Raw genomic sequence first — 25,030 nt, 5'->3', positions numbered from 1 at the left:
GGGCAAAAAATACAATGTGAATAACTAACAAAGATATGTCGTCAGTTAATATATACGAGTATAAATATAGATAGGCAGACCATAATTAATCCGAACTGGCGACGAGAAACTGGAATGTTATGATTCATATTTACAACTATGTTTTTACTATTGATATAATCCATTCCACCACCCGTTTCTAATAAAGTGACCACAACCAAACTAGTACTTACGGCGACTCGCATTCCAACTCTACTGCATAGAAAATACAAATACCAACAAATTCGAAATCTGTTAAATGCAAAACTTGTTAAAGAGAGAGTTTAAATGCGAAAAAATTAAAAAGATTAATAAGAATTTATGCGACATAACATTGTTCTGTATAACTGTCAAATTTCCACAACTGAGTTGAGAATTCACACCCGCCAGATTACATTTACTTTAAAACGTTCAGGGTTAAATGTCATCCATAGACATCCATAGATAAAAATCAAAAGAACACCCCACATTAGTTTTTAGTTTTAACTAAGAATAAAAACGGTATGTTGCTAAATATCAGTACGGTATAAGGATATACTAGTAAAAGGTGCAACCACACCTATAAGTTTGTTTGGATTCATACCATACTCTGGAAGATACAGATATCTAATATAGCTTGCTTATTCGAGGTCCACATGCTACTGTGTCTCTTAATTCTGTATTGTGTATTCCTGTAGCTCGTTACAACACCGACTTCCAGACAAAAATGTGCCGTAATTAAAACCCAATAAGAAAACGGCACTCGGGGAGGATTTGGAGGAGGAACAGCAACTATTGGCAAAACATACGAGTAATTGGTTCGAAGTGATGAAGAAACTCTGACATCTTTAACCTTACTTTAATGTGCTGGATTTCTATAGAAGTGACACAGCCAACGACAAAAAATTATTAACCATAAATTTAACTTTTGGCTTTACTGTAAGTGCAATCAGCAATAAGTATATCCACAAATTTACCTCTTATATCATCAATGCCACCCTGAAATAATAACTCTAAATTTCCCTGTCCAGAAATCTAAATACATTATCAAATATTTTAACATACTAATTTATTATCTGCTAGCACAAACCATGGAAATCGAAAGTAAAATAAGGGTGAAATAATTGGTAATAAAAAAAAAAAGATTCAAATGTGGTTAACAAACGCATAAAAACAAATAAAAATTTTACTGCGGTGAGATAAAAATAGTTTTATCGACTGCTTCAACTTCATGAATTAGATGTATTTATAAAGAAACGATCAAACTTAACCACATAATAACACGATCTTCCGTTTGACGTTCTGCAAAATTTCTCTTAGGAAACGAAAATTATCTTGTCTTCAGTCAGCAGTTACCAAGATAAATCAATGGATATTAAAAATAATAATAATAATAAAACAAAAAAACAAATAGAAATAACTAATTGAACCGTTTTTCCATCAATAAATTTAAAGTTGACTCATTTTCATCTTTCTTTCTATTCCGATCTAATAGTTTAACCTGATCATAATTGCAGCATTCTAAATGTTTAATTATTTATTTAGATATACAAATTGTAGTTTCCTCCCGCACGTTTTACCTTCTATGTTTCCTTTAATCACAAAATTCACTAATCCTTGATGCTTTAATATTTTATCAACGACCGAGCTCTTTTGGAGAAAATTTGCCTCATATGCTTCTTTTTTCTAATTCGTCGAAAATATTCTGTATTTTTTTTTTTTTTTGTTTTTCGAACATTCTCAACTCAATTTAAATATTTAACATAATCTTACTATTTAGAAAAGCGATCTTCTCTGTATTTCAGATTTTCGTATTTTCTGTTTCACTGCCATAAAGAACAACAAATATAATTTTCTTTAAAATTCTTAAGTCCATGCGTGAAACATGAAAATCTATTTCTGTATGAAACCTTTGGTTTTTATGTGTTGCTTACATCGTTCATCAGTCTAAACAAAAATAAAAGGCTAAATAAAAATATTGTTCGAATTTTAATGTACGTAATCATGCTTCAATTGTTTAACGTTTCGTAGAAAAAATTTAAAACTGATAAATAACTTATCCTTTTTTAAAGCAGGAGATGCTTTTTCAAAGCAGGAGATGGGTTTCAATTAGACGTGATTTTTCTCACAGCCGTACGCACTGATTTCTCTCTATTTTATTTTTGTTGAGGAAATTCTTCTAGTGACTACTTAGTAAGTTAATTTCAGATAATATTAATGGAAGAATGTTTAAAAATGTAGAAGGTTCTAAACGTTGTTTCTCGGAGTCCTTTTTCTTACGTTTGTCTAGACGCAAATTTCTCGTCGTTTTAGTTCTTGCGAAGGGCTTTTTTATAAATCTATCCGAGTTTAAATATATAAAACGGAAATAAATCTTTTTTCTTTTTTTCTTGTTTAGCCTCCAGGAATTACCGTTCAGGTATTACTTCAGAGGATGATATGTATGAGTGTAGTCCTGTAGTCTCAGATTGGAGCGAGTTATATGATCGAACATTTTGTATTTTTGAACACGCATGTGTGTGGAAATTTTTATATAAATTACGTATGAGATGTATTGAATTCATACAGATGTAAATAGTGATAGTTATACAGTCCGTAATATTAATTATCCATCATTTAAATTTAATAATTAGTAGCTGTATCCAGTAAGATTGATTTCAATAGTATTTTGCTTCCCCAAAGATGTAAAATGGTATTTTTTTTTCTATATATTACATATTTTTTCTTGAATTTGTGTAGAATTTCACGATGATAAGGAGGGAACTCATGCATTCACACACTAACCTTGATGTACGCTTATGTATATTTTAAAATCTGAATTGTTAACGTAGTAAACGAGGGAAAATAAATAAGCAACAGTAAAATCCACAACAATAATGAAGGCTAACAAACAGTAATTCCAAGAAAGAAAGAGGAATTATATTAAACAATTAATTACTAAGCTGAGTCAGGTGAAATGATTGTTTTTAAAGTTCGTACATATAAGATTTACGTCCCTCCATGTGAATAACACTAAAAGCAATTAACTGGTAATTCATTCTTTCGAAATACAAAAAAATTTTAAGTTATGTTATGAGGGCATATAAATGCAGTATGTCGGTGGCAGTGCTCGTTTTGTAGTCGCAGCTGTAATAACCGGTTACTTGGAAAGTAGACACATCATCATACTCGGAGCTTACAATTAATTCCAAGAAGAATCACGTGACCACAACAGCAAACTACTCATCGACACACAGGTTTAACTAACGATTCGTGGAATTGAATGTAAGGAAAAAGAGAAATAAATGTTAATATAAAAGTCGAATTGTCTGTCTACAAATATATAAAATATATAAATTTATGTACGTACTACTTGCATTCGTTAGTTATAACCCCCACTTACTTTAGAACTCCAGCAAAAGAATTTAGATAATAAGTAACTGATTAACGACAGACAGTTTTACAGACTGAACGCGCAAGAAATAACAGTATAATAATAACAGTAAACTTATCCTTATACCATAAAAATACAAAATTGCGCCAGAAATAATTCTTATTCTACATCAATAATGTATTTATACACTGCCATAAAACTTAAAACAGATTAATATCTTAGTAAGTATGATATAAATACAAAATAGACAAAATAAAAATTCTAAAACTAGTGAGAAAAACAATGTGCTTCTAAAACATCGTAATATTATTTCCATTAACTTAAAAGAATAAGAGATCAAAATATGACACACCATGCACTAACAAATATGACACTGCGAAAAAAAGAAAGGGAAACTTTTTTTATAAGTTCCACAATTTTTTTGCACCTTCATTAAAGTTGAAACAAATATTTATTTTTCAACCGTATGAAGCGTCTTATACGTGACATTCATAGAACTTTGAATCAATATTGTAACAAGACCGGTATAACAGACCTGAGTAATGGATTCCTATCAATTAAGTAGAAAATATAATAATGAAAGGAATGCAGAAAGGGGTTAAAAGAACTCCTTTTAGTAAAGGTTCGTTTAACAATCGTCTTTTGTAATATTGCCCAGTGACATACACCAAAACAAATTTTTGTTCCGTGAGGAGAATTACCGGACCAAGGTTTGGAATTTCATGGGAAGAGTTCGGGCGGCGGATGATCATTCTCACGCTTTGAGTTGGGTCCGATCCCATAGGTAAAGAAGATAGGAGTATAAATACTCCGGAGAAGACCAGCTGAAATTAATTCTGCCAATCAGTCTTAGCGAGACGTTTGATGTCAGTCTGCGGGATGTGAGTTCTGCGAGATAACAGTCAGCGAGAATATTCTGCGAGATCACCAAAGGATCAAATTTCTAGTGTGAATCAAATTCTATGCGATTAAGATGGCGTCACAAGTAATTCCAGTGTAGACAGTACATGAAGACAAGAAATGGTTCGGTGAATTACTGTAAGACTAAAAGTGAAGAGGTAATGTACTAAATTTCATTCATAGACTGTTAGGGTAGTTTTAATTGTGAACAGTGAAAGAACTTCACACTTGTCTTATCTATTGCACTATTGTTTTAGTACAAGACTAGTGGTCATGCTAATGTCTTTTGTCAGTGGGACTGAATTCTGATTTTCATTATTTACCTACCTGTGAATAAATCCTGACGATTACTTTAAATTTTGTTTTATATGTAATCATTGTTTTTTATTATTATAATTGAGATTTATTATTATTATTATTATTATTATTGTTGTTGTTGTGGTTGTGATTACTATGATTTATATTTGTTTATTATTGACATTTAAAATTATTATTATTGTTGTGGTTGTGATTACTATGATTAATATTTGTTTATTATTGACATTTAATATTACTATTATTATTATCATAATTATAAAAAAAATACAGAAATATATTTGATTACATATAAAAAATTATTTTTAAAAAAGCTTTTATTTAACTAATATTAATATTAACATTAATAAAAAAAGGAAACAAATTAGAAAAACCCTCTAAAAAGTAAAAAATAAGAATTAAATCAAATTGAGAATTTAAAAATATATATATAATATATTAACAAATATAAAAATGCAGTGAAAAGTAAATAATAAATTATATAAATATCTAATAAATAATGTAATTTTTTTTGTTTTTTTTTATTATTTTTTTAAGACTAAAAAAAAAAAAAAATATTTATTTTTACACATCGAGTTACATACGTGTACCAAATTTCAATCATTTTCATACGATAGTTCATGAAAAATGAAAATGTTCAACTAAATGCATGAATTTAGCGTAGGGGTAGCACGTGGGGGCGTGGTTCATATCAAATTCCGACATCGTAGTGCTGTATTGTCATCGAAGTTACATACGTGTACCAAATTTCAATGATTTTCATACGATAGATCAAAAGATGTAGCAGTTGCAAGATATGATTATGCCTAAAGCGAGTTAAAAAAACGCTTTTAAAAACCAAGAAAAGTCAATATAAATTTCAGTTCATTACAATACATATAGCCTACTTCATTGTTTTTTTTATTTTTATTTTTTTTGACACATTACTCATTTAGAATGTTAAGATTACTTTTTGTTTAGCTTTTACAGTTTAGTACATAACTTTGTTCCAGTAGAACGACTCAGCAGAAATAATCTTATCAGTGTAATGTAAAAAGTACAATAAAAGAAAGTAGTGGAAAAACTTAAGTTAAAACTGTAAATATAGATTCCTGTTGAATACATACATTCCCATCAACTGTTTGAATGCAGTGTTTCTGTACTCTACTATTTTTAATTCGCGAATTAAAAATAACAGGCTTCAAAGAAATCGTAACCACCTCCTCACTGTTTGACGTACAGTATTTGTATTAGTGAGGCTTGTCTTTACCCGATAGGCACTCCAGTTTTCAAAATCTTATCGTTCGGTCTCCGGGCCGGTCATCAGGGAGCCCCCATCACTAAATCATACCAATCACTCGTTTTAATTTTCTCCTGCAGGAGAAAATTAATATGTTCTGGCTTCCTCCTCATATATTTAGCAGGATATGACCGACACTCAAAGAACCAAAAATAAGGAAGAAGGAATTTAAAATAAGGAAATATAGTGATCGATTTAAAAGGATGATTTACTGTCGGAGGTTATGTCAGTACGAAACAAATAACCCGACTAAAATTCTTCAAATCAGTAGGTCCACCTCCAGACAGTGGGCGTCTATTTCACCCATCAATCCAATAGTAGATCGGACACTTTTGCCCAGATGGAAGGAGAACATGAATGATCAACAATTTTCAGTTGACTAGCTAAGATAAAAATGGAAAAAATTGCTTTTCTTTCAGAAATTACAGCCGCCTGAAAATAGGTACACAGTCCTAAAGAAACAGCTTCGACAACTCACGGAAGATATGGCATATTTAACTGAACTATAAGCTCGTAGCTCGTTCAGCCTGACGCACTGGAGTATAGCTGATAGTAAAGAGTCGTATTTTTAGCATAACTTACTACTGAATAATTAACCCTGAAGTAAATATTTCTTTCTAGATCGTGCTCATTCTTAACAGCAGGTCTATAGTACTACAGAAATCAGTTATCCGAATAAGATTAGTTTAACAAGTAATGAATGATGTATGATTATTTAACATCAACAGAGAACACCAAAGGAGGTCTGAAATGACGGTAGTTACCCCAGTTTACAAAAGATTCATTCAATTTTAGAAATAAAATTCAGTATTATTTAAAGAATAATAAAATATAATCAACAATTTTATTAAAACTTCATACGTAAAAAATCATTGGCATTAATTACCAACAAATCGTATTATCATAAATAAATCTACATTATAATAATAAGCAGTTCAATTAGCATAAATCAGTAATTGCGTAACAGATTTGAACCTCACATCAAGAACACACTAAAGGTATCATACATCAAAGTTTAGAAACCTCAATTAAAGCGCATGTAGGGATCGATTGCGACTGGTTTCTTGCTATCTATGACGACTTATCGCGATATACTATCCCTTTACTGTGACATTAGCAGTCAACATTACTTCAGGCATCCCAGGCAGAACTACTGCTTATCTATCTGTTTACGCTTTGATAACTTTGATGAGCAACTGATATTGATAACTTTGATATTGGTGGGCCAACGGGAAAAACTGACTGACAGCAAGCATGAAGACTTCAATATTGATAGTCCGGATATTACTGCAATCAATCTACACCGAAGAATGCTCTAATATTTGTACATTAATATTTCGGTAAGCAAATCACTATAGTCTTTTTTCTTTCTTTTTCTGTTTAGCCTCCGGAACCACCGTAAGTTTTTACTTCAGAGGATGAATGAGGATGATATGTATGAATGTAAATGAAGAGTTGTGCAGTCTCAAGAACGACCATTCCTGAGATGTGTCGTTAATTGAAACCCAACCACCAAAGAACACCGGTATCCATGAACTAGTAATCAAATCAGTATAAAAATCTTTAATAGTACAAAAGTCAGCCTTTAATAGGATTTGAACCTTAGAACTCTCGACTTCGAAATCAATTGATTTGCTACGATGAGTTAATTAATAGACCAATTCGGTGTACGTGCTCGCCACAAAACAAAACAAACTTCTATTGTTGATTCAATGCTTTAATTATTATTGGATTAAGAAAAAGGTTTTTTTTTGTATAAAAATGACAAATTTTAAAACTTTCAAGACAAAAATAGGTAGAAGTAAAAATATAAAAATTTATTAAAGCTTACTTCAAGGCACTGTAACTTTCAACTCGATTTAATAATTTCTAAACAGCAACGAATGCTGTAACACGTACGCACATACATTATATACACACACTTACATCGTTTTAATGACGTATTTTTTTCTTATAATGAAATTTCTCTGAAAAGTGCAATGGTTTCATTGTGTAGAATAAAAGATACCATTTTTAATGGTATTTTAAAACAAAATTTGATTATGATGATTTTAAAATAAATTATAAGTGTTGGAAGTTTGTAATGGAGTTGTGAACGAAATTAAAAACCACCATCAAGTACAACCGTTTATCAGTCACAACATTAAATAAATATTGATAATTACGATCAATTTACAGTGGATATAATATGAAGGTGTTTCATAGTTGTAAATAACCTGAAGAATAATTATGGTACTTATAAATATTGATTGCGAAAAAATTTTTATAGCTTTACTTAAAATGCTCTTTGCTGCTTAACATGCTAATATTTAGACAAAAAATTAAAGAAACAGAAAAAAGTATAATTTAATAAATTAATAAAATTAAGCGATTTAATATTCACTCTTTTTTGAACCGTAATTTTTTAAAATAAAATTCTCAAAAGGTCTGTTAAAAAACAATTTTTTTTGTTTCTTCCCACACAGTAATTGTAGAACAAAGGATAATGAGAATAATACGTAACACGGAAAAATTATGTTTGCTGGTAACACAGAATGCCGGTGGATGAACGCTCTAAATCTTGTTCCGCTGTCTACGATATGCAGGTAGCAGGAGGATAGCCTGTGGCTTACCGAGTTGACAAATGTCGCAATTTCGTCAGGTTCGTATCACCGAGAGGTTGCGAGTGATCGCACTCGATGGTAGGCAGGTGATTGTAATAACACAATTCAGGTTAAACGGGCAGCATGTGGCTTGATTAGAATCTGATAGGGCTACAAGGAAACTTTGAAGTCGTCGTTCGTTTACGAACGATCACCAAAGAGCATTGATGTCATTTGACGGTTGAACCCGCAAGAGTGTGCTTCTGATTTTCATACACAGCCTCCGTTAATTTTTTTTGTAAAAAATCCAGTTACAGCCATTATTATTAAAAATAATAAAGCTTGTGTAATAATAATAATGATGTGATACAGTGTACGAAATGCTCGTGTTCTGAATCAATCCCGTATTTTTCATTTTTGATTAATTCCAACAAAACAGAATACAACTGATAACGGCAGTTGAACGATAACATTAGCGGTAAAAACGTATATGATCAGCTTTTATTTCATAAATACTGTATATAAAATGGAATAGTGAAGGAATAAAATCTCGTTACCAGACTGCTGTATAGATTGTTTGTTACGATGAATGACGACATTGTAGTAAGTGAATCATTGTAGCGCACAATAATACATTGATAATTATAACATACTCGTATTATAGTAAAAAGAGTTAGTTGATCGTATTATAGTAAAAAGAGTTAGTAAACGATAAATAACAGTACAGGCCTATCCTATAATACTCGTAATTGATTAATTTATTTAATCGCACTGAATTTATATTACGCTGAATTTGCTTACGCTTTAAAAACATAACAGAAAAAAAAAAATTATTTTGCTTTATGTTACACAAATAAAGCATGAATACGTGATGAAAAAACCAAACGGAGACAGAATGAAACACTGCTACCATACACAATGTTTAGGGCGAGATCAGCATCTGACTAGCGGGATTAACTTTGACCGATAGGGACAATATGATAAAATTAAATTTTAGTGCATCTTCCCATAATAATAGTCATTTCAAGAAGTACGTACACCACACGACTATTATCTTTACAAGGAGAACACTTAACACTATATTACTGGAGATCAAGCTCTGTATAATTGGCAGAAATGTGATTTTTAGTTAAGACCACATTGAGCGAAATTGCACTGCAGCGGCGCGGCGTGGCACCACGCGGCTTTATTAGTATACCGCACTTGAACTACAGAGGCGATAAATTGCTACAATACGTAGCAAATTTTATATGTAAGTCGTTTGGAAACCTTCGACCAAAATGGACAAAAGTGACATGGATGTGATAATAATTCCTTTTTGTTATGTGAGGAAGAAGAAAGGTTGGAGCAAAATCAAGTAAGAAATAGGCGAAAAATGTGGCTGCGTAACATTTCGAATTCATGATATGAAGAAGGAGAATATTACACACTTTTGCCACGGCTTAAAAATGCTCTGAAGAGATTTCATACGTACTTTAGAATGTCTCAAAATAAATTCAGGGAATTAGTATAAACTGTGCGGTTTCATATAGGAAAACTGGATACACTATTCCGAAAATAGATAAGCGTGGAAGAAAGACTCATGGTGACTATTAGGTAAGTATTTTTTATTTATTACATACGCACTGATTATTCTGCATCATAGGTAAGTATTAGCAGCAGTAGAAAACCATCCGAGTTTATGATATATGTGGTTTGTTTATTCGAATTTACCTCAGGAATAGTTTGACATTTGTCTTCCGTTCCCCAGGATAGTCATAGGTGGCTGTATCAGAAATATTTCGAATTTGAGTTGAAGATTATCAGAAGCAATCTGAACTTGCTGGACTCTAATACTGAGATCGTGATATTGGTGTATTTTGGGTTTTGAGAAACTGCTTATTTAAGTCAGATGTAGATGGAATTTGTTCGAGAAATTATTTATTTAAATCATTAGATGTAGATGGAGTTGTTTCCTTTGTTACTGTTTCAGCTTGTCCTGAGGATAATGTCGAGTTCCTCAGTATATTCTCGTATTCTAAATCTGATACTATAGCATAAATTTTATTTTTTGCCTTGAACTGCTGGAGGCAAGGCTATGACAGAGTCAGCCATAGCTCTGAAAAAGGAATGTATTGGGTCTCCAGTTTCCGTTGTTGTCGGTATAGTTGTAGCTGGCCGTGAATCCAAATAATTCTATAGAACACTGACTACTGATAGCTGTTGTGTTTGGTTATTTTTCCTCGCAGTAATATTTCTGAACATCAATGATGTTGCCGATGAAAAAGATAGGGGTGAGTTTACTGGTTCAGGAGAAATTGCCATTAGATCGGGAAGAGACTTGCCGTTGGTAATATTATCATTTGTAATTGATTCAGCGTCTTCAATATTATTATTTGTTGCTCTCTCCTGAAGATACGATCGTAAGAACTTCATTTGACTCAAGTTTCCATTTTTTATTTTTAGTAGCACCATATCCACTCTTGTATTTGCTTCGTTTTACATTTCTATGATAGCCGTCTCTCAAATCTTTCCATTTCTCTTTGCAGACAATATCTGGAAATAAAATATTTATTAATTTTTGATTCTGATTCTTTTAGGTTCCTTGCTCCTGGCGATTCATTTAAGACTACCGCAGAATCTTTTCGTTTGGGATATACAACCGTATAAGAAGTCATACACACATGTACAGCATTGTGAGAAGAGTGTTATCCAAGGTAGTAATGCCCATACCAGATGATGAGATATGGAAGAAAATTGAAAAAGAATTTTCTAAAAAATAGAATTAACCCAACTGTATTGGTGCACTAGATGGGAAGCCCACAGAGATTTTCTCCCACAAAAAGCGGCTCGCTATATCTTAATTACAAGAAGTTTTTTTTTTCTATTGTGCTACTCGCTTTAGTAGATTCAGATTACAAATTTATATATGTGATCTTGCTCTTGGAAACAATAGCGATGCAGGGATCTTTTACGGTCAGATTCAGCAGTAAGACCGGAAACAAATACTTTGAATATACAGAATTATCAGGCCCAACAGAATTACCAGGAACGAGACTATCTCACGTGACTGTTGGAGACGAAGCTTTCTCCTTAAAAACATATTTTATGGGACCTTATTCTGCGACACAATTATATGACCAATCCAAAAAAGTATACTTTTACACACATAACAGAGCCCGAAGAGTTTCAGAAAACGCTTTTGGCATATTGTGCCAAAAATTTAGAATTTACTATCGTAAGATTTGTCTCAGACCGGAACATGTAGACAACATGATTCTTGCCACTTATGTCTTGCACAATTTTCTCAGACACAATACAGCTTGTTTGATAATGAAGACCCTGAAGAGATACAATTACGAGATCTTCCTTGTATAGAAGGCAATTTTTTAAATAATGCTACACAGATACCGGGATAGATTCAAAGATTATTTCAATTCCCTTCAAGGTAGTTTGGTCTGGGAAAACGACATGGTAAACGAGGATGTCGTCAAAGAGAAAATGAGTATTTAAAAAATGTAATAATAAGTATGTAGTCGTAAAAAAAATTAATACCTAATCGTTCGCTTCACAAAAAAAGTAATTTGTATGTATTTGTACGTTATGTTTGACAAAAAATAAATATCTTGTACCTACTTAGAAAATATATAAAATTTACTTATCCTTTACTCCCATTTCCTTTGCAATTTCTTTCCAAAGTTGTTTTTTCTAGTACTATTCATATAATGTTCATTTTGAATGTCATATAACTAATGATAATAATAATAATAATATAATCATATTCATTATATAATAATTATAATCATGTAATTATCATTTGAATGACTTGCAGTTCGCGCCACTTGCTATTTCGCACTAGCGGCAACGGAACTATGCGAAGTGGCACGCGCGCTCATTTGGCCACCTTTGCTTCGCAGTTCGCTGCCGCGTAGTGCGTTCTATCTCATACGATTTCATATAAATATTTGGTCGCGTCGTGCCACGCCGCGCCGCTGTAGTGCAGTTCCGCTCAGTGAGGTCCTTTACAGTAGCCGCCGTGTAAGGGCGAGCTTGGATGATCACCACACACGTCACTGCTATACTCTACTGTTCTCTAAAACATTGGCACACCAAGATTAGTCATCTCTATGTAGCATAAGCATGATGTAACTGTTATTTTTCGAAGCAATGTATCTTTGTGCGTTTACAGTTATGAAAGTGAAATTATGTTTCAAATACAAAACAATTATTATTTTTTTGTTTCTCTTTTGCTTTGCTACATATATATAAAGTAAATTTTTGTGGTTCTTCCTCTCGGTACGGTTCTTGGTTCTTTTGACGACTGTCGTGTATTTTTTATCATAGTCAATCAATGTACGATGCGATATTTTGTAAAAAGGTTTTATCTTGGTGTACGGTTCAAACTTTTTAAAGTAGTTCGTTCACATGCGAATAGTGATGGCTAAATTTAGGTCTGTTAAGAAAAGTAAAAAACTTCGAAGGTGGGCGCGCGAAATTGTAAACAACGTGTATGATTTCATGAAAAAAGAATCTTTAACTGTAGGAAGATTAAAAATTGCAAGCATTTAATCGCTAAACAGAAGTGTGAAGAGAGAACTGCAAATGCCACAAACATTTGCAGGACTCAAAGCCTAAGAAAAGGAAAAGTAGAACTTCTTCGATTCATGAGGGCAGAATGTTCGTTTATCACCCCGAAAAAAAGAAACGTTTTAAACCAGTTACCGGATTAGATGATTTTGATAAGTGTGGTTAGACGAACTGTGAATGAATTCACTCAAAGATAGGCTACAGGTAACAAACTCTGTAAAGAATTGAAAATTGAGATTATTTTACTGGCAGTAAAACTAATTCAGAAGAATTTTGAAATTATTAAGTTTTAAGTGGCGGAAATCAGAAAACGAGAGGAAATTTTTAGTTAAAAAACATGATATAGGCAGAAAAGGATTATATTTGCATCAGTGGTTTTAGAAATATAACCGAGCGATCCTATACTTAGATGAATCCTGTGTTTCATCATCACATTCAATGGCAGAATTATCGGCTGACGACAGCGGTGCAGATTTTAATTTACCAATAAATAGTGTCATCAAGCAAGAAACAAGACGTGACTGTTTGGTTACAGAAACATCATATATCATTTTGGTCTCAAATGGTTAAACTACAATTGTATGAACTAATTACGTTGAAAACAGTAACAGAAAACGATACCAATTTGACGAATTATTGGAAAGAAGTAAGCATCAAGTTCTGCGGCTTCCACCTTACCATCCTGATTTAAATCCAATCGAGGTGATATGGTCGGTGGTAAAACGACATGTTGCGAGCCACAACACAACGTTTAAGATGTCGGAAATGCAGAAACTGTGTGAAAATAAAATGAATTTGATGAGCGACGAACACTGGAAATCTTACTGTAAAAAGGTTAAAAAATTAAAGGTGAACATTGAAGCCAAGTCTTTAATAGATTCCCTGACAGAGTCTATCATTATCTCTTTACGTAGTGACAGTGGTAATAGTGGCAATTACATTGAAGATAGTGATGACAGTGAGGAGAGCGTTCTAGTTGAAGAATTAAACGGATAATAAATTTTCCAATAAGTAATTAAAGTTACAATAATAACCATCTATGGCAATATTTACGGTGTAATTAGTAATAGATAATATTTTGTCATCTGTCATTACATTTTGCAATGTACAGTACAGAATTAGCCGACTGTATTTCATTTTATAATTGTTGCATTCATTTGTTAAAAAAAGAACAACAATTATTAATTAGGGGTAATAATAAGAGCGAGGATCATGTTTTTACGTTGGGTAGTAATCGTTGCCATTCCAAGCTCGCCGTTACTTGGCGGCGACTAGTTAGTTTTTTCTTTTTCTGTTTAGCCTCCGGAATCACTGTTAAGGTATTACTTCAGAGGATGATATGTATGAATATAAATGAAGTGTAATCTTTTACAGTCTCAGGTCGACCGTCCTTGAAATCTGTGGTTAATTGAAACCAACCACCAAATAACACGGGTATCCACGACCCTAGTATTCAAATCCATATTTCGGGGTCTTAGTATTCAAATCCTTTCTTTCTTTTTCCTGTTTAGCCTCCGGTAACTACCGTTTTAGATAATACTTCTGAGGATGAATGAGGATGATATGTATGAGTGTGAATGAAGTGTAGTCTTGTACATTCTCAGTTCGACCATACCTGTGATGTGTGGTTAATTGAAACCCAACCACCAAAGAACACCGGTATCCACGATCTAGTATTCAAGTCCGTGTAAAAATAGCTGGCTTTACTAGGACTTGAACGCTGGAACTCTCGACTTCGAAATCAGCTGATTTACGATGACGAGTTCACCACTAGACCAACCCGGTAGGTTGGTACGTATTACCATTAATAATAACCACAATATAATTCTTGGTACGTATTGAGGTTAACCAAACTCAATGCTGATATTTGAATTATTCAATGTGATATATATATATATATTTTATTTTTTGTTTTTTAAACCTCCGGAACCACCGTTATGTATTGCTTCAGAGGATGAGATGAATGATTTGTAGCGTGTGTCAAAATGCCATGCCTGCCTGACCGGGATTCGAACCTGGGACCTCCGGATGAAAGGCCAAAACGCTACCACTCGCGCACAAAGGCCGGCATTTTTTTTACGAGTAGAATATTACAATGCGTTAAGTTTAATTAAAATATATTACAATGTGTTAACATTGTAATATTCTAAAAATATCACTGTTCACACAGAATCATACATGAACAAATAATAACTGTACCACGGTAGCAATCTTATAAATTTAATATTTTGTTTTTATTTACAAATAAACATATCAATAGTATACTTGCCTGATGCGTAGGTAAGTGGATACAAATCATCATCGTATTTATTCTAAACTGAAATAACACAATACTTATTGTGATGTAGGAGATTTCTCCCTTCATTTTCACTTCTAGGGCTTCGGAACTTGCTCTCTTCTGTAGTACATACATATATGTGGAATTGGCTTAGGGTTTATTGACCAGCTGGATACGTCTTCAAATCACACGGTACCGAAAACGGGGGAGCCCTTCTTCATTTACGAATCGATACCGTTCTAAAGCGCCTGCAATTTCCAAACGAAAGTTTTTTGTAACATGAGTTAATTCGTCAATGGAATATTTTTTATTGGTTTACGAGCTTCTCCGGTCGTGAATAGAAGTCTCTATTTTCCAAGAAATTACGGTAGAAATAGACACCTGCTTCCTAGAGTGAGCTTGAGCTACCCTCTGAGCGGTATTATCATACAGCAGTTCCTCGGCATTCTCACCATTCTTAACCTTACCCGTGATCCATTCTTCCTCGTTTTTCGAGGTCGAGATGTTAGGTCTAAGCTAGGATGTCGGGACCTTTACAAGCAAGTGTACAAGAGGTGAAATGATGTACACTGACTCAGGGACTGAGATTCCCGTCCGGTAGCTAAACAGAAACCCACTAAACATAAGATAGTATCGGGTAAAGCCAGGTGTCCTAAAATACATAATCATTTTATATAGGTTATCGTTCTGCCATCTCTGGTGATTATCTATACGTATAAACTTCCCGTATATGTATATGTTATACATAATCCCTAGAATACCAGATATTTGATTCCTGTATGAATATCCTTGGTGGGGCCTAACTAAAATAAATCCATCACAACGAACATTTTTCACACTGAAAATATGAAAATTAAAAACGAATATATAAAAAGTGTAAAAATTCTTTTACGTCACGTTTTAATCTAAAATTTGTAGCTTATTTTTAAGTTCGATATAACTTAAAATAAGGTATAACTTAAAAACCTGGAAATTTACGAACAAAGCATGTCACTGATGTAGGATACGATTATAAATAAATATGTATATCTTGTACATATTTATACGAAATAGATAAATAATCACACCAACATATGATGCGTATAACCACAGTACTCGCTCAGAGTACAAACCATCAGACATTCAATCTTATCAGGATATATTACACCGCAATGAAGAGGGGGGGGGGGGTTCATGTCGAAATTGCCCTGAAGATCTTTTTTGTTTATGAGTAAAATTTCCAAGAAATAATAAATGAATGACTACGGCGATGATGTAATGGGTTAACGAACATCCGTCAGCCAACAAATATGATAACATTAGCTAGCCCACACATGCAAGGGAGCGCGCACAAACACACACACAACGAAACATGTACAAAATAGCTTGATAATATTATATTAAACGATACCAATGTGCCTCGATGATATACAATATTATAATTAATGATAATTAACTTTATATTAACTGCCAATGTCAATATACAGTACTCGCATTGTTGTAACAATTCGGTGACACCTCAGTTGTACATAAAATAGGTCTAATATTATTACTACACAGAAAGTTACCACTACTCCATTAACACTATACCCAATATTTCACTTCGCATTAACAAACATAATTGTACTGGATTCAAGATTAGAACCCTCTTTCACCGTTTCAACATTTTTTTTTGTGGAAGCAAAATATCATTAAAATTGTAAACTTTATTACTCCTTTTGATGCTGATGTTATAATAATACTGTAAATAAATTATTTAAATAACTTTAATAGTATAAAATTATTTTTCACTTACAGAAAAAATACAAGTAGAAATTTCAATGTGCAAAAACAAAAGTATCATACCTGTTAGTTAAGAGTTACGTCAAAATAACAGAGTCATACAAATATAAAATACTCATAAATTAAAAATCAATGCAATTTTTAAATGTTCAGTTAAAAACTTTTAACCTTTTAGAATATCAAACTAAACACAACAATAACTGTTTTCTGCAAACGGTTAGGAATAAAATATTAAGCGACCAATTTACATGAAAATCTTAGAAAAATACTATTTGTGACTTTTAGGCGTTTTTATTTATTGCGCTGAATCAATTTATCACAAAATTTACTACAAAGGATGAAACAGACCTTTCATCCTTTTTATTTAAATCCTTAAGGTTTTTAATAATAACGATAGAATGTTATATGAATTATATATGAATATATTATGAAATAAAATAATTATATATGAATTATTATATATGAATTAATACCTTGTATTATTCACCAACAAAATAAGGATTCATTATCTTGGTTACATTACAAAGGAGGTTTTTCCGGATAATCTTTTCTTAAGTTATGTTTTGACAGCACAAACATTATATTAGACAAGAATTACAATCTAAACAGCAAATTTTTCAGGTCCCCGCTAACAGACAGTAGAGGCTGTCTACTTTATTGTGTAACATTTGCGATGGATCTAATTCTATTTTTATAAAAATCTTTAAAAAACGTTTTCTGAAACTTAGATCGTTCACCTACCACCTACAATTCAATAAAACTTTTTCTTATAAATTGAAGGTAGATATGTAATAAAGAGTAACCAACCAGAAATTCAAAATTTTGGTGGGGAGTAGTGAAGAACGGAGATGGTTAGCATGGTACTATGGAACAGCCTTAAGACAGATAACCGTACGACGGCTAAGTTTATTTTTACAAATTATTATTTTTTTAATTACAAATATATTAATTATAAATATTGTTAGGCAGATGTAAATATTTCAAGGAAAAATAAATTGTTGCAACATACAGTAAATTGTCTCAGCCGATGCAAAAAAATTGATCAGTTGGTGTTCTATGAATTTTGGATAATCGCTCATTGAAACCGCATTAAAATATCGTTGGGACCTTTACAGGGGATCTGCTTCCTAGGAATTCGTACGATGATTTCTGTCTACGTACTTATTCAAGGGCTGTTTCCTATCCGGTGACTGAAAAAAAGCTCGACCTAGGGCTAAAGTAAATATCTTTTATTGGAGTCATGCTGTGACAAGCGTCAAGAAAGGAAAACACCTGTACACGCCAGCATTTTTATTACACAACTAGGGGGAATGCCTGATTTCACATGATCACATACTACCATCATTCATTGATGCGGTAAATATTGTTCCCAGAAAAACATATAAGACTAAATAGGTAAGATGCAATTTTTATACCTATTATTATGCGCAGGATGGTTCATTTGAAAATTTTAGGCGGGGAATGCATTCCTAATAAAAATTATGCCATGTTAAAAAGTAGAATATATTTCGATTACTGTTTTTGATTAACTTACCGTGCAAATTTTATTAAAAGTGGTAATGCTTTTATGTGATATGGAAAAAAATTAACAGACAGAAACGGTTCAAAATGAGGCATGAAAATACCATATTAACGAGAATATGTACACAAGAGTTTATATTCTGTAAACATATACCCCTCTTATATATAGGAAGGATATAGATTTATAGATTACAGTTATTTATTTTCTCAAATTGTATGTTAATTTCTATTAACATCCCCTATCAGATTTGAATAATGAAGGGTACTGGGAAAATACAAGGAGGAGAGCCAGACATGATCGAAATGGTTCAGATTTTTACTCGCTCCAAATAAGAAGTTTTGAAAAACAATCGTAATTTTTTTTTATATAATCCAAGACAGAAAATAATTAATTTTTCTACTAATTAGTCAGTTTCTTTGAAGTTAAATAATTATTTTTAAAAAATGGTTCTGATATCGCAAAATTCACGTATTTTTTATTGAGAAATCTAAGAGACATGAGATCTTTTGTTGGCAAGAAGTCCTGAACCTCTTCCTCCTTCATTATTTCTGTCTCTTGCAAGGACAAGGAAGCTTGAAACTCTTTAATTTCATTTTTTTTCTCTTGTGGAAGAATACACTTAAGAGATTTGAGTATCGTTACAAGTTATGTTAATTGAGGAGGGCTAAACGTACGAGTCCGGTGGGAGGCAAGAAGCAATGATAATTTTAATAATTTGAATAATTTTTAATTTTTCAAATATGAATATCCTAATAAAGCCAGGACGGACTGTGCTAATGTGAGCTGTACGTATGCATGTACGTAATATTTTTACAAGAAAATATCTGAAAGAAATACGGCAAGCCTGCGATAGATTTTCTTTTTGAGGATACAACTTAAACCAATATTTAATTTTGGGTTGAATCTATTACGCATAATATGGTTGTTGTTCAAAACTTTAAATCATAGTTATTGTGAGCCCTTTTAATAAATAACAAGACACATGAAAACAAAAAATGAATTAAGTATTAATTCAGATTTTATCCCGTTTCATTCCCTTAAAGATATCTAAATGATCAAATTAATTATTATTTATTTTCTCACCATAGATAATAATGAAATATTTCAAATTGTTCATTGTCCAAAAGGTATTAAACATAATGTTCTTATTCAGGGTTTCATCCCTTTACAAATCCCATCAAGATTAACGTTAATTATCATAATTCATATACAGTATTCCTGTTTAAGTTGTCATAAATGACTGCCAAATATCAGGTTTCTTTGCAAATGCTTTTTACATTTTTTGCTACTGACAATGAACAACGTTGTTAAAATATCTCCCAAAATTTTGCAAGTACAGTGTAAATAAAAAATCTGATGTGGACACTACATGACTTCCTTGTACGCCTATTAAATTATATATACGCATTTTTTGTTGCATCGTTTAACTTATTTCATTTGAAAGTGAGATACGATCCTACAATTCTTTAATAAAATGGACAGTTAGTTACACAATTGCATTGTGATGGATACCACACTGCATCACATTTTTTTGGTGATGTCTGTATCGGCATTTTATATTAGCTTATATAGTAATTTTGCTTCACATCGTTCAAGCAGTTATGTGGTGTTAGTGACAACGTGTCGCATCCATAACCACAAACACATCGGTTCGAATTCGACTTCATATACATACATACATTTTTAACTTTTTTTTTAATCTAAATATATTGATTTATTAATAATTATTAACCTCTGTAAAAATTGTTGAATTAAAATGAAAAGTAAACATAAAATTTTATTTTACTAATAACTTCTGATTTTTTTCATATTTTATTTTTTTATTGTTATTAGTGAATTATTATTTATCGTAAAGGTGAAAAATTTATCGTACAGCAAGTGAAAAATAAGTAATGAAACTTGTTAGAATGAACGATTTAAAAAACTTAATCCAATTGTGCCGTATAGTAAGTGCAGTTTGATCACCTTCATTAACTATGCAATAAAAATTATTAAAGTCAAATAAAACATCATATCACAAGTAGACCCGGAAAAATACAGCCTCATATTTTTTACAAGTAGAGAATTCTGTTTTGATTAAAATAGTATTAATTTACTATTTATTAAAAGGTTTAAAAAACGTTTTTGTTATATGCAGCGCTTTATGATTGAAAAACATGGACGACAGATTTTATAACCTCCAGTTTTAGGTAAATTAATAATATAATTTATTACTAAATTATATTATTAATTTACCGTTTGGGATTGATAATTTAATAATACACAAAAATTAAGAAAATAGAATAAAAAAGTAATCTTAAAGAAAAAGAATTGAAGAAAAAATTATAAGACTTAAGTTACAACAAATATGCTGATATTAAAAGTTTAGTATAAAATAACAAAAATATAGAAAAGCATAAAAATAATCAAGTCAGAAATCAAAAATAATGAAAATTTTTCCACACTAATAGAGTATATTTGAATCCAAGTTTCGTTAAAATGTTTAACATTCATATAAACTCGTTTATCATTAGCGCAAAATAACGTTAAAGAAATGTGTTATTAAATATAATTTTTTAAGATTGAAAATTTTAATAATTACTAGGTTCAAATTGACTAAAAAAATTTGAGCAGTCTCATTTGGTGTTACAGAGAGATTCAAGCGGTCAAACTAAATGATGTTTTAATTTATTTTTATCAGTACACGATTTTCAGGAGCCTTCATAAGCAAAACTAAAACGCATAAAACGATACATACTATGACATGTAGAATATGACAATCCATCTTTATTACACTTTTGTAAAAAATGATTCTTCTTGTAGGAAAAAAAATTCAGGGCCGAATATATTTATTTCGTCAAAATCAGACTCAATAACGCGACTGAACGATTACAATACGCACGAGAAAAAATGCAGAATGCAAGATAAAGATTATTTAGTTAAGATAATCTATTTGAAGTGGTTCTTACTAAATAAAACAAAAACGTCTTAGGAATACGGGCATTACAATTTCGGGTCAAAAAGCAAAATAAACAATTGTAATAATATAAATAAGTTTTGTGACTGATATCAATTATTGCACTATTATAACATTACTGTTCACCGAACTGGAACTACACTTGAAGTCTCAGGACTTGCTGGATTGCAGTTATTCGAACACAAGAAGACCAGAACAGCCGGTTTTGTTATTATTACTATTACTATTATTACAGCAGTGTGAAGTGGCGCGGCAGGCATTACGATGCCCACATCTTGACGTAGACAGAGATTGGCGCCAGAGCTAACCTTCTCTCCCCTCCTCACTCTCCGAAACTCATACCGCTGCTCCTTATCCGCTCACAACAACAGAGAACCCCAAACATAAATGAGCGCGCGCGTGTGTACCAACACGCATACACAATACCAAAGTACTGAGTCCATACGACCAAAATAAACTGGGAAGTCACAAGAAATCAAGCAGTCATGTGGTAATACGATGAATTAAATAAATAATTTTTTTTAAATAATTATGAAATTATACTGCAAAACAATACACATAAGAAATTCCCTTCTATATGGCAGACAATATGCTACGTCATCATAACTCAAGTAATCTACGTATACTTAATTGGTGATTCAAAGGGAGGGGGAAGGGACATACATACAACACATACTGTACAGTATTCTAAAGGGAAATGGTTGGCGGCGTGAAGCGGGCAGGAGGGGGCTTCGCACACATTCCACCAGTGAAGTGACTCGCCTACAAGTCTCCTAGAACAACTCGACTTCATAATACCCTCTCACTCTATCCTTCTCACTATTTCACTATCTCTCCCTCACTTAAACACCGCACTCTTACAAACACATTGGAATCTCCCACAAACCAGCAGTAGAATAGAACACATGCCAAAAATCAAAACAACGAAAATGTACTACTATTGAAATAAAAAAAAAGTAATAGCGATTCAATCTAATCGCTCAATGCCTTTCGAATGTAATTAATGAAATAAAGCTCCAAATATAATTATGATGATAATGTAATTCATATCATGTAATAAATATTAAAACGAGCAGAATATACACAATTTAAAGGTCACCACTAATGACCTTTACATAAACGATAACACACACACGCTTACACATATATTTATATCTATGTTGCGAAATAACATGATTAAAGGGCATAACTTACTTTTCGTGGGCGGAATTCCATGTCCTTTCCGTCGTGGCATGACGTATTATTTGGTTAGGCTTTCTTCGTTGTTATTTCTCCGTATTACATGAGGTTTTCGTTTATTACATTATTTTGGTTTTTATAAATATAACAATAAATATAATAAATAAATAAACATATTACGCGGACACTGATATGACATGCCAAATAGAACACTTTTATATCGATAACAATATCTTCACATTATGTTGTAAAATACTACAACCGATTCAGATAATGATTTGATGCCACAGATTATCATAATATATTTTTTCTATTTTGACACACATTAACAGCTGACAATCGGTTCAACGTAGCAAATCGTGTCGGGTCCGGAAAGAGAGGCTGCAGCTACCGATGAAGGGATTCCCCCGTATAAATTAATGAACACTCACACAGCTGATGATAAATTTGAACACAACCGAAATAAAAATTTATTTGTATCACTTGATTAACTCAACAACGCACAACGCGTACAAAAGGAACTCGCGACAACAAGAATTGTAAACGTTAACGATGAAAATGCGTGTTACATTTTAAAACAGACGAGGCAAACAACGCACATTCATACAAACAGCACTCACTGAGCACTGAACCGAGAGAGCAAGCGAGACACAAGCGTATCTACTGCGCCGCTATCTCTCTCACTTCTACACACACATAAACACAAACAACACGTTCATCGTTCCCCTCACACCCCACCTTCCTACAGACTTCTCTCGTCCTTCATTCCAGAGGTGACGTCACGCGCACATAGAGGTTCTCCTCCTTTGATACTCGACAGCAAAACCGAGCCAACGCCATCTTACGACTAAATTATGAATTAACTTTCTCGATGGGAAACGAAGAGCGCGAGAGTGAGATCGCCTGACGTACGTACGTTTCCATGCGATGCGCCGTTGCCAGGGGCAACCGTTCTCCCTTTGCGGCTCCAAAGGTTTCATCAATTCGTTCACAACGTGCCACATCACACCTCCTCATCATCCTTTCTCAATGTACATCTCAACAAAACAACCCTCCCCCACTCAAACTCTCTACAATTTTTGACACTTTTTGTGCGTATTAAAAGATTTTAGATGATCCCAGTGATACCAAAATATTTTTGACTTAAAAAAGAAATGTTGAACAAATTAGTTCATTAAAAAGAGCTTCACTTTCATTTTTTAATTTATTTAGAATAAAACTGGAATGATTTATTCCTCATGTCTTTCACACAGCTAAAAAAAAATCAAAGAATAATTGAATTTATTTGCAAATCCTATTTTGTGTTGTGTAGTTTTTAGAAGGTATTTTTCAATAAATGTCTAGGTGATATTATTTTTGGTTACTTGTAATTACAATTTATACAACTTATGTGTAAATTAAAAGCATTAGCACAACTTTTTACGAAATTACGCATATTTTTTATTCGTTTTTGAATGCTCATTAACAAGTGAAAATTACTCCTTTACATAATAATACTGCAGATGCTACTTCGCTTAGAAATCACATTCGTTACGAATTCAACAAAATTGTGTTATATTTCTTGATACACAATAAAATTTTCACTATTAATTAAGACGTTCACAGTAAAACCTCTGAAGTAAGTTCAAATAATTGCTGGTTTAGAGGCTACAATAATAAAATTGCACAGTGCTTACGTATTAGACTGTTTAAAAGTTATTGTTATGGCTTGCGAAAGATATCAAAGTTAACTTGGCTCGTTTTTGGGGGAAAAGCCTATAAATGTTGAAGGTCCGAATTCGATAAAATAAATAATAAAAACCCATATTACTGTGTATTTTTTGTCCCCCTTATAACTTCAGAACTGCTGAACACAGATATGTTTTGTATATAATGAAAGGTATTCAAAGAAATCCTTTGATAACAATTTAGTCAGCATTGGAAACTCATTCTTACGATTTGAAAACTCATTCTTTGCATGATATTAGAACATTTTAATAATGGATGGAAAGAAAAAACGTATGTTTTCTTGGGGACAGAGGGCTATGTGTTTTTTGTTTATATCAGACGCTGACTACATTAATACTTTAGAGTTTAGACGGTTGATTTTTGGTCAAACGCATCTATTGCAAGTTCACTTGAGTTTCAGGTGGCTTGCGGGCCCCACATCGTGAGGAGTGCGGTCTACAAGAACTGTCTCTGAAGGGAAACTTTAATAAAAATTCTTTAAAATATTACAGTTGTTTCAATTTTCTTTCAGTATAAACAAATATTGCAATTGTTTCAATACAAACATTTTGAATTCCCGCAAAAAATTTACGTTATTCACGTATGACCGATTCT

At 32.3% G+C, this 25,030-nt stretch overlaps 1 protein-coding gene and 1 pseudogene across 3 annotated transcripts in view; one reads left to right on the top strand and one right to left on the bottom strand.

Moving 5' to 3' along the window:
- shn (zinc finger protein schnurri) overlaps positions 1-23,446 on the bottom strand; it is a 191,641-nt gene extending 168,195 nt beyond the window's left edge. Inside the window, exon 1 of one of the 3 annotated variants that reach the window (XM_075367637.1) lies at positions 22,724-23,446. In XM_075367637.1, the coding sequence (XP_075223752.1) occupies positions 22,724-22,763 (40 nt within the window). In that variant the 5' untranslated portion in view covers positions 22,764-23,446. Of the gene's footprint in view, positions 1-21,310; positions 21,364-22,723 lie in introns of those variants that run through there. The other 2 variants (XM_075367628.1, XM_075367655.1) reach the window with 2 other exon arrangements.
- Positions 9,727-11,861, top strand: LOC142318512 (uncharacterized; annotated as a pseudogene).
- Positions 23,447-25,030: the final 1,584 nt, after the last annotated feature.

Source organism: Lycorma delicatula, chromosome 1 (genome assembly GCF_047948215.1).
Source record: "Lycorma delicatula isolate Av1 chromosome 1, ASM4794821v1, whole genome shotgun sequence".
NCBI classification, from domain to species: Eukaryota; Metazoa; Arthropoda; class Insecta; order Hemiptera; family Fulgoridae; genus Lycorma; species Lycorma delicatula.
This window is presented reverse-complemented; position numbering and strand designations above follow the sequence as displayed.